Source organism: Physeter macrocephalus, chromosome 11, assembly GCF_002837175.3.
Source record: "Physeter macrocephalus isolate SW-GA chromosome 11, ASM283717v5, whole genome shotgun sequence".
NCBI classification, from domain to species: domain Eukaryota; kingdom Metazoa; phylum Chordata; class Mammalia; order Artiodactyla; family Physeteridae; genus Physeter; species Physeter macrocephalus.
The window spans coordinates 3,660,368-3,672,255 of NC_041224.1; the positions used below are offsets into that span (position 1 = coordinate 3,660,368).

The following is an 11,888-nucleotide window of genomic DNA, read 5'->3' on the forward strand; positions in this document are numbered from 1 at the left end:
CGCTCCGCGGCATGTGGGATCCTCCCGGACCGGGGCACGAACCCATGTCCCCCGCATCGGCAGGCGGACTCTCAACCACTGCGCCACCAGGGAAGCCCTATTCTTATTTTAATAGCTGCAAAACAGTCCATCATAACAATCTATTACAAATTTAAGTTGTTCCGAGGTTTGTTAATACCAAAAGTAATAATGAAGTAGTTACTATCGTGTTTATAATTTTTTTCAATTTTTAGAATATTCCCTTAGGATATAGTCCCAGAAATGGGATTATGAGATTGAAATGTATGAGTATTAATCTAATTTGATACATATTTTTTCCAATGAGCTGTACCAACGGGTAATGCCACCAGCATCCTATCTTTTTTTTTTAAATTAGTAGTAATTTAATACAAGGAAATGACATCTCAATGCTTTTTGAATTTATTTAATTGCTATGAGTTTAAACAGTCTCCCAAACATTTGTTTAATAAACATTCTCCCAAACGTTTGTTTAATAAACATTCTCCCAAACGTTTCTTTCTTGTAATTTGGTTAATCGTGAAGTCACATTCTTTTTTTTAACCTACCAACAGGGGGCTTAATTTTTTTAATAGTTTGTATAAGCCCTTTAGTAAATGTTAATATGTTTTCTATGCAGTGAAGAAATTAAGTACCAGGCAGCATCTCATTAAATCTTTATAAAATCCACTTGAATTAAATATCTAATTTGTCTCTGGATTATAAATGAGGAACTGAGGTTCAGAGAAGCTGAGTAACTTCTGCTCACTGCTATAAGCTAGTAACAAGGCTGGGTGTGCAATCGGGTCTTTGTTTCTGAGCCTAGTATTCATTCCATCATCAAAGCTCCCTTCCATCTAATTATGGTGAGAGATAAATTGCAAGTAACTTTAGTCGAAGAAAGAATCCATAATATTCCAATTTTAAATCAGATTTAGTAGCACTTGAAATGATGCAGTCGCTCTTATTTGTTAAGCAGAAAGCAGATTACTTCTTTACGGTTAGATGTTAAGGAGGAGGAAGAAAAAGATAGAAGAGCAAATTAAAGCCCTTCTTGTAAAGAGAAAATAATTCCTTGATTAGAAGAGAAAGCTTCCGGCAAGTGAGGAGAGCCTGCAGGATAAATGAGAAATCAGCCTGAAACCTCAGAAAGGAATTTTTGTCTGTAAGTTTAGCAAGCAGGATAAGTTACACTGGCACAGTTTAGTCAGTTCAGTGGAAAACAATATGACTTGGAATAATCAAACAACAGTTAAGGCCTAGTGAGAAATGGATCAAATTGGAACCAGATGCTTATTTTCTTTAGCCATTTACTCCTTAGACATTACTTTGAAAATATAATATTAAAGATACACGAATCTTTAAAAAGGAAAGCAGGCTAATATATCCGCTTTTAAATAAATACCATTTATTTCTTAAGCCTGTTATTTGGAGTTGTTGGAAATAAACAGGGCTCATAAAACTGTAATTTATTTATTTTAAAGGAGGAGCCTGAGGATGTTATAACTACAAAATGAAACAACAGTAAATGTGTATGGAAGGGAGCACACTGAAGAGGGACAATCCCTTGTGATTTTTTTTTTTTTTTTCCTTTTTGCTTTAAGCCACGTGGAAAGTAAAGAGGGGCTCTTGTATATAGAACTGTTGGTGGAGCGTCTCCAAGTCAAGAACAGCTCAGTGTATGGGAACAGAAAAGGGCACATACTCATCAAGGGCTCCCAGGGTTCAAAGTGGCAAGTTTTACACCTGCCATTCTAAGCTCCACGAGAAGCCAGAGGAAATCAGGTGGACATGAGGAAAGTGCAGACTGGTGAAGTCTAACTGATGTGGAAAGACTGGAAAGCTGGAGACAGAGTATAGGAAGCCGAGAAGTAAAAACAGATTGGTGTGAGAAGGTGGTACTCTGTACAGAGAGCAAAGATTCAGACCAAGGGAAGGATGAGACTGAATCCCTTCCCTGACTCCTCCAAGCTGAGAGCCTCCTCTCCCTCCAGTTCTCCCCACCAGTGGCCGTGGGGACTAGTGACAAAGGACATCAATGGCCTGGCAGGCCCTGGAATGGACAAGACCCTCAAAAACTGAGAGAGACGATTATTATTATTATAACTATACATTAATGTTTTATGTATTTTAAATATTGCTACAGATGCTGTTCATGAATAAATTCTTCTCTGCTGTTCATGAATAAATTCATGCTTCTTTAATTATTTTTAAAGGAAGAAGCACAATTGGCTGATTGTGTATAAAAAAACCTCCAAGGCTTACATAAGGCTTTCTCTCGCTTATACCATCCTATAACAATAGTATCTACCAGGGACAGGGACTGACACTGTACACATTGCGTCTGAAGAAAAAACTGCAAACCTATAATGTTTGCACACGGTAGAATGTAGATGGCTTAGTGTAAAATATCACCAGCTACTGGAAAAATAACTCCGAGCCCAGAGGCCACTGATAGGATTGTGTAGAGAGGGTGTGTGTAACGGAAAGCAGTCCAAGTGGTTCAAACCAGCACATCCTTGGTTAGAGACATAACTCATTCCATAGAAATTCAGTTCTGAACACAGGATTATCGACTAAGCCATGGGTCTTTAATACATGAAACTATCTGGCTGAATTTACCAATAATTAGGCTTCTCCCCAGTATATCCAACTTATAACATTAACTAGAAAGAAGAGTCTGACTGATTATTCATCAAGGCACTCTGTAAAGCAGCGGGAATGAATGGATGGACCTAAACACGACTTATAACCACTCATCATTAGTGTATTACAATGTGGACTGGACTTTTCTGGCTTCTGGGGCATTGAATACTTGGAGATGACAAATGCTCAACTATATTCTGTTGGGAAATACCAGTAACCTTTAAAATCAGCCAACTGCCTTCAAATGCTGGCCTTCCGAGTTCACTATGAGCTCACCGTGCCCGCTTGCCACAGAAATGCACATTCTATGCGATGGCATCACAGAGTGACTGAAGAACTTGCAGACTTCAGCATACTTCAATCAAGTAACAGCTGGCACAATTTACAGCTGAAAGAGGCTTCCTGGCTTAGGAGAAAGACTGTATGTAATTTCCAGAGGCAACACAGTCAGGTTACCCAACCTCCGTGCCTGAGTTTCTTCATCTGTAAGATGGGGCTTCCCTCTTCCTCTGGGGGGTCAAGGATTGTATGAGATACTGTGATGTCTGTAACTGGCCCCAAGGAGGTCCTCTCTTCCCCACACGGATGATGAGGAAAGCTTATTCAGCCAAGAGCCTCCCTCCACCTACCTAAATGGGGTCTGAACATCATGACTCACGGAGCTGCAAAATTAACATCAAATATCTACGGGTCCTTTACAACAAAGTGCGAAATAATTTTTTCAGGATTAGAGAAGTCCTGAGATGAGACACAGAAACAATTTTGATCTGAGGAGAGGAAGGACTGGAAAGCCATGAGAAAATAATGTACTACATTCTGAAGGGAAGTGGAGAAAATTTTGAAACTCATATATTGTTTCAGGTGTCTTTAACTCACCTAAATTGCTAAAAGGTGGTGAGCATAAACAAGTATTCCACAGAGTCTGCTGTGTTCTCAGAACTATTCCATTTGGTATTTTTAAAGACAAGGCCTATAAACACTTGAAAAATGTTCTCTATTTTCTCATGGTTTAGGGGTAAAAAAATTTTTCTTTGAAAAGAAAAAATATATTTTTAAAAATTCCCCCAAATTTTCTTTGAGGTCATCTTTCTAAAGTATGAGAAATGAATGGAAAAGGAGAGTGGGCCCAGTTGGGGGTCCCTCAGTAAGGGTTTTTGGACAACCAAGGCCCCATATGAGATAAGCGCACGCGACCTCATTCCTTTTCTCGAGAACCCTTGGTTCATAACATTAGTATGATGCAAATGTGGAGAGAAAAATGTCGGGGACTGGTTACATCAGTGAGTTACTATCTTTTCATTTTGACAAACTTATGAACAAACCCGTCAAGACAGGGCACCTCTTTGTAATGTAAAAAAAATATTGAATCACTATGTTGTACGCCTGAAACTAATATAATATTGTAAGTCAATTTTACTTCAATTAATAAAAAAAGACAGGGCTCCTCACTCAAGTCCCATCATCCCCAGCGGTCACCTCTCCCCGTTCAAACTTCTGCCGGTTAATCCACGACACCAACAATCTGCAGGGCGCTTAGCTGTTTTTTGTTTGTTTTTAACTTATAAAAGATTTCAAATATTAACATATTCTCTAGTCAACAGAATAGTATAATAAATCCACAAATATTACCCAGAAACAATAATTACCAACTCATGGCCATTTTGTTTCATCCAAAGCCCTGCCACAGAACTCTTCTGAAGCAAATCCCAGACCTATTATTTTGTAGATAATTCAGTGTGTGTCTCTGAAAGAGAAGGACTGGGATAAAAATAAAACCACAATGCCATGACCACATCTAAAACATTAATAATAATTCCTTAACATAATCAAATATCCATTCAGTGATCAAGTTTCCCCAACTAGCTCATAAAATTTTTTAACAGCTGGTGTTTGTTCAAATCAGAATCGAAACATGTCTAAGTAGTGTTACAATGGGTTCATACGTCTTTTAAGTTTCTTTTAAATCATAAGTTCCTCTTCTCTTTTTTCTCCCTTTGATTTTTATGTTTTGAAGAAATCAGATCTTTTGTCTGCCGGGTTTTCCATAGACTGGAATGTGGTGAGATATTTTTGTTTGTGTTTTTCGTGTCATTATAAACTCATGGATTTAAAATACATCTGATACGCTTTAATCTACTACAGTCATTATTTGTATTAATGCCCATATCATCCCATCTTTGTCAGTGAGAATCTCATCAACTCAGAGCCTAAGTCCTGAGGACATGATTTTAGTAGTTTATATTGGTTTTTTGTTTGTTTGTTGGGTTGGTTGGTTGGTTTGCTTTCTGGTAGGATGGGACTCAGCCTCATCTTATCCCAGACATGGAATCAGCCATTCTCCCGGGGAGCCTAGGTCCTTCAGTGAGGAATGGTATTTGGAGATGAGAGCTAGAGCGCCTTACTGCTTCCAAAGTTCCCTGGACATGTTACCTCATGTGTACACATATACACCCGCTACCCACCTCTGGGGGCCACCATGTTCCCTTTTCAAAGTGCACTCAGACCCTGTTCAGAAACCAGGTCAACTACTCAGAGATGAACCTTTCTGTCTGGTTACCTAAGGAGGACAGGCTAGAAAAATACCACCTTAGCAACAGAGAGAGAAACTGAAACCAAAGAAAGATCATGAGTCCCTTCCTTTTCCACTGGAACTAAAAGGAAATAGTTAAGTTCTGTTATCAGAACTTAGATGGAAAAAGGAATCTTTCTAGATAGAGAACTTAATTTTTTTTTTTTTTTTTTTTTTTTTTTAACTAGGTAAAGACCTTCCTGTACGAGTAAAAGAAAAATGCTCCCAGAAAAAGGCTGATCAAGAAGGTCCCTTGGGCACGGAATGATAAAGGTGACTCACTTGCCTTGCATGGACAGGTCCCTGCTGTTAATTTGTTTGTCAAAGCTGTGGAAGGATGAGGGGGGGGGACGGTCATTCCGTGGAGGCTAAGCGCTGGAAGTCCGTCCCAAAGACAATAAAAGTCGTTTTGTAAACTTGTCTGGCTAATGAGCAAGAGTATTTCTGCCCTCACTAAAGGAAAATACCCTATAACCCTCACAGTTTGTCTGGAACAGAGAAAAAAATGAAAAAAAAAATGGAAGGGCACGCTTCACAGTAATTTTGATAATTTAGAGCAAACTTATTCAGGTGGCAAAATGTTTCCCAGCCCCTGAGGCCTGGAGACACTTTTGATTGTCACCCCCAGGAGGGGATGCTACTGGCATTTAGTGACTAGAGGTCACGGATTAACAGACAGCTCCCTACAAGAAAGAATTACCTATTCCAAAATATCAACTGTGCCAAGGCTGAGAAACCTAGTGTATACACAGTTGTCAAAACTCATCAAACTGAACAACTAAAATCTGAACATCCTATTGAATGTTAATTATTACCAAAAGAAAGAAAGAAGAAAGAACTCAATAACCTCTCTCCTCACCCCAAAATATAGGTGAAGGACAAGATTGGGGGAAAAAAATTTCACATTTCAATTCTGTGAGTTCAACTGATCAAAAAACACATTTCAGGGCTTCCCTGGTGGCGCAGTGGTTGAGAATCTGCCTGCTAATGCAGGGGACACGGGTTCGAGCCCTGGTCTGGGAAGATCCCACAGGCCGCGGAGCAACTGGGCCCGTGAGCCACAGCTACTGAGCCTGCGCGTCTGGAGCCTGTGCTCCGCAACAAGAGAGGCCCGCGTACCGCGATGAAGAGTGGCCCCCACTTGCCACAACTAGAGAAAGCCCTCCCACAAGAACGAAGACCCAACACAGCAAAAATAAATTAATAAACTCCTACCCCTAACATCTTCTAAAAAAAACAAACAAACACATTTCAATATCCAAATCACGCTCAGTTAATGTTGATTGAAATTTTAAAATCTTGGGCAAACTTCCAGTTCTGCACGTAAGGAGCTTGGAAGTTGCCGTTCCATCCTAACAAGTAAAAAGCTGAACAGACTGAAAAATCAACAGCTCTTGGATCCATAAGGGAGAGGAGGACACAGGGCAAATCGGGACTGGAGAGACAGGACAAGGCGGGGATTCAAGGCTTACTGGAGGAGATATTTGCTAGAGGGAGCCAGAGCCAAGGTAGGAAACCCGGGCTGTAGGTGACGAACCGCCGGAGGCTCAGTGTGCACCCGTCTGAGAGTGAAAAACTGCAAGGGGATCCGGTCATAATGGGTCCCACATTTGTGTGAGATTTACCTCCAGAGGCTCGACCGAGGTTCCCACAGTAAATGTGGGAGAAAAATCCCCTTGAGCTTGCAGAGCGGAGAGGGGAAAAGGAACCATTCTGAAATACGCCAGAGTCCTCTGCTCTTAACAAGGTCTGCCCTCGGGGGGCGCGGGACTAGTTAACCCGAATCTAACCTGCTGGGTGTTATTAGAGCCTAAATAACCCGGGGAAAGGGAAAGGACCAACTCCAGCCCGATCTGGCCATCCCGTACCACCGAAATGGGGGAGACAAAAAATTGAAACTTGATATAAAAATGTCCAAAAAAATTATACCGGGGTTCAGATGGACGGGGTATGGGCAGTCCTCTCCACAGCTCTCCCTTCAAACACACCCTTCCTATCTCCCCTCTCCCACTGGTAAAACTCACGCCTGTGGGCTACTCCACTTCAAACTTCCTGAAGGAATTACATTTGGGCCTCAGGGAAACGCTGAGATAGTTGTGCACAGACAGCCCTGGGTGATAAAAACAGTGGGGGGCAGGGAGCCCGCCTGGCCCTTCAGCCTCAGCATCTAATCACCAACCCAGACTCCGCGCTCTTCCGCCCACGGCTCGGAGCTCACGAACGTCTGAACGTCGTCGAGGGAGGCAGCCGCAGGGCGAGGCAGGCATGGAGCTGGGGGAGGGCTTCCCGCTATCGCACAGGTCACAGTAACAAGCTGGCAGCTGATTTCCACGGTTCTCCCTGAATCTCAGGAAATTTCTGGTACAAAGTAAAAAGTTGTTCTTAAGTGGAAAGAGAAATGGATCTGGAAATGCTATGCCGTAAACTAGTTTGTGGTACAGGTGCTGTTACCTCTGATTTGCAGAAAACAAGTAGCTCATGACTCAGGTTACTAAAGATGAATTGCAAAAACATTTTTTCCCTGGGGGGGGGGGAGTCTGAACTGTATACAATTAGCCTTCGTGCCAGTGAGTTTCATTTCCTACTGCTTAGAGTGGCACCCAGAATACATTTTACACTAAAGCCTGGAGGCAGCCCTGAGTCGGCTGTGCCATTACCTGTACACCTAAGCCAGTCAAGAGACAGATTACTCAGAAATGCCTCCGGTGGAGATGCTGCAGAGCTCCTTCAACATTCTGGCCTTCTCCCAGACCAAGAACTTTTTCCTGAAGTTTGAATTAACTGACTTTTAACACAAACAGGCACGTCTGCTTCCCTTCCCTTTATGCAGGAGGAAGTAGCTGCTTCATCTTCTGGCCGGCCGAACGAGAACTCCCAAGTTAGAAAAACTGCCCTCAAAAACTGTATCCCTCACTCACTCTCAGAAGCTGAAGTTCTGTGCTTGTCTCTAACCTTCGCGTTGATTCTCCAGGAGGCGAGCCCTCTGAGCAATGAAACCCATTAACTAAATTCTTTTGAAACCTGACAACCTCACACTGCGCCCTGGTTCCTGTGGGCACATCTGCTGCCCCGCAGGGGAGTGAAATTGGATGTGTTTTAGACGCACATCTAAAGAGAGTTTTAGACGTGGTAGGCGGTGGACAAGAAAGGTACCTTTACACTTTGGCCACCATCTCTGACATATTCAAATACTCCAGCTTTACCATCATCCATTCAATACTTGAACTGCTGATTCCAGGGAGCTACTTCGTAGGGTGGGATTCACAACAGAGACGAAGCCCCAGTGATTTTTAATTCCCAAACCTTGCATGCAACACAGCTCCATGGAATGTTCAACAGCCCTTGTCACGCACATGGACACTGGCGGGGGAGGGAGACGGCGGGGGGACCACATGCCTCTTCTTGCTGACACTTGGTGTGTTCGTTTTCCCAGTAAAAACCATTTTTATCCACCCACCCTCCACCCCACAAAAGGCAAACCTGTAATGTGGGATAGTAACGTCTTATCTAAATTTCTGTCTATCCCTCCATGGGGTCTTGCACGCAGGAGGCTTTCAATAAGTATTTGTTGGCTGAAATGAATAAATGATTGAATTAATGAGTTACGTAACTAGAATCCAGGCTAAGTTCTTTTCTATGGAGGTGTCAAAAAAAAAATGTTTAGTAGGATGGAGCTAAAAACAGACTGGGAATTTTGATATTTTCAACTCTAACACTTCCATGCTACTGGGCAAAGCCTCACCCTGGCCAAAACGGGGCTTGGTTTAGAAAACATTGCTTACAGCTTTGCCCAGCACTGCTTCACAGGCCTCAAGGTTGAGACCGAGGGGCAGAGACCCTCATTGCCCTTCCCAGCTCTGTGAAGAGGTAACTATCAGAAGGTAGGGGCCTGGGGGTTCCATGCTGATTTTGTTTCCTACAAAAGTTGCTTGTTGGGGTAACTTTGTAAGAATCCAAGAATTAGAATGGGGTGATAACCATTTTCGTGATGAAAACACAAACTTAAAGACGACCTCAATCATCAAGTGATTTAAAATGTAGAAATTTAGGCGGGTGGTGACATTGACAAGGTGAAGGTGTTCCAAGTGTGATTCTGAACACTGAGGCATCGTCTGGGTCTTAACAGTGACCATGAGGGCCTACTGTACAGCACAGGGAACCCTTCTCCATACTCTGTAATGACCTATGTGGGAAAAGAACCTACAAAGGAGTGGATATATGTATATGTATAACTGATTCACTTTGCTGTACAGAAGAAACTAACACAACATCGTAAATCAACTATACTCCAATAAAATTAAGACAAACAAAAAAAACAATGATCGTGGCTCACCAAGTTTACAAGGGTTTGCTTTCCATGCACATTTTATGTCATCCTCGTCTAACTCAAAAGATCTAATCCCACGAGATCACCTATAATTAGAGATGATGCACTCTTAGAAGACAAATATAGACGCCAGAGGTGATGCATCAGCGGTCTCAAAATAATTAATGCTTATCCTCACAAGGCCACCTACACCAAGGCACTTGGGAACAGTTCACCACAGCCATGTCATAGAAGGATGGCAACATCATTTTTCTTACCTGCAGAAGTAGGTCACAGCAAGAGCCTATGGCAAAGGAACCAGAGTGGACATGAATGGGTTTTGTGACACAATCTTTTCATTTTTCACCTCAATGCAAGACTTAATCGTTGGTTCACTGTACTTGTTAATCATCTCCCTCCATGGTAACAGGACCAGAATGAGGCTTGGAAGTGCAGTATTTGGGGACACAGCAAAAAGCCCCACTACCAGAATACTGCTGCTACACTGAATAACCAGAGCTCAAGCATTTCAGGCAGCCACTGGGTTTTGTTGTTTTATTTCCAACGATATGAAAATAAAACCGACCATCATAAACCAGCACACCGATCCGGAGTCTGAGGTAGGCAGTACAGAAGCACAGAGGTTGAAGGTTATAGCATTTCACACAGCAACCTTTTAAACTCCGTATACGGCCCCCATGTGGGACAATTTATTTCTGTTGAGACTTCTATTTAAACTCAACCATTCAGACTTTGCAAAAACAACATGAGTTACGTGCATTTCACTAGTGCTACTGCCTTCTAAATAATGAATGCCCTTCCCAATGAGGATGAAGAAGGCGGAAAAAAGAGGTAGACAGTAGCAAGAAGGGGAACCATGACATTCACTGTGTACTGTGTGATCTCAGGAAACCTCATCAGAGGGGCTGAAACGCACCTCATCTAAAGCTTTGTCCCGTCGTCTCTCAGAAAGGCTCAACCTGCTTCCTGTACCAGCAGCTTCTCCCTGGCTAATGCTGTGTCTCCTGACCATGAGGCACTTGTGTTCAGACTAACTGATGGTGGACTTTCTTCCTGGGGCCCGGACAAATTGTCCCTAGGACACCAGGCTTCTCTGCTAACTCTGTGGTCTTTTCGACCTCCCTTTTTTTTTTTTTTTTTTTAATTGAAGTATAGATGATGTACAATATTATATAAGTTACAGGTGTACAATATAGTGACTCACAATTTTTAAAGGCTATATCCCATTTACAGTTATTATAAAATATTGGCTATACTCCCTGTGTCGTATAATATATCCTTGTAGCTTATTTTATACAGAATAGTTTGTACCTGTTAATCCCCTCCCCCTATATCACCCCTCCCCTCACTGGTAACCACTGGTTTGTTCTCTACATCTGTGAGTCTGCCTCGTTTTTGTTATATTCACCATTTCGTTGTATTTTTACCTGTTTTTAAAAGGATGCGCTCTGCAGTTCTGGTAAGGGCTAGAACCCATTCTTTGGCTCCAATTCAGAGTCACTCATTTGGTACAGTCCTTCCTTCCTTCCTCCCCCCCGCCAAAATGCAATAAAAAGCTTTCCTCTGTCCTTTTTCTCCCCCTTACTTTCTTCTTGCTCAGAGCAATCCTATTTCATTTTTCACAGAATATGATTTTCTGTGTTCGCTTTATTTACCCCCTCAGTGTCATTAATGACCTTCGAGCTATTAATAACCTTCAGTTATTCTGTTTTTTTCCTTCCACCTTCATCCTTATTTTGCCCCCATTTCAGAGCTGAAGGACACCTGTACAATGAGTAAGTTGTAAAGTTGTGTCACAGTTCCCCTAGGGACAGTCTCCTTCCTCGCGCTATTAAGTTGGAAAATGGCTTTTTGAAAAAACTCAAGGCTTTGTCACAGAGCAGGTGTAATCATTACAATGTGAAATTAGTCCTTTTTCCAGTGAAAGTGGTGCAATACGTTACTTGTAACTGCACAAAGGGATATAGGAAATGGAATATAAAAAACACCTATCAAGAGCTTTATAGGGTTATGTGCAAAGTTATATGATATTTTGTTCCTGCAGTATAGACCATAAAGCCATGCCACTGTGGAACGCCAAAGTTCTGCTGTCTGGATTCACCAATGCAAAACCAGTTCATTTAAACTTTGGAGAATGACCTGCTCTTCACTCATGCACTCATCCATGTCGTCTCTGTTCCCCACATTCACTGGGCTCCTCCAATGTGCCAGGCAGAGTGATGAACTAAAAAAAAGCAAAAGAGGGGGCTTCCCTGGTGGCGCGGTGGTTGCGCGTCCGCCTGCCGATGCGGGGGACGCGGGTTCGTGCCCCGGTCCGGGAGGATCCCACGTGCCGCGGAGCGGCTGGGC

The 11,888-nt window shown here is 42.4% G+C and overlaps 1 protein-coding gene across 9 annotated transcripts in view; it reads right to left on the reverse strand.

Moving 5' to 3' along the window:
- The window catches only part of UBE3D (ubiquitin protein ligase E3D), a 579,677-nt gene that overhangs the window by 435,321 nt on the left and 132,468 nt on the right, over window positions 1-11,888 (reverse strand). The window contains exon 10 of one of the 9 annotated variants that reach the window (XM_055087685.1): window positions 7,490-7,570. The exons of the other annotated variants lie outside the window; for them this stretch is intronic. Within the exon in view, the coding sequence (XP_054943660.1) occupies window positions 7,514-7,570 (57 nt within the window). The 3' untranslated portion in view covers window positions 7,490-7,513. Of the gene's footprint in view, window positions 1-7,489; window positions 7,571-11,888 lie in introns of those variants that run through there. 9 annotated transcript variants of the gene reach the window in all.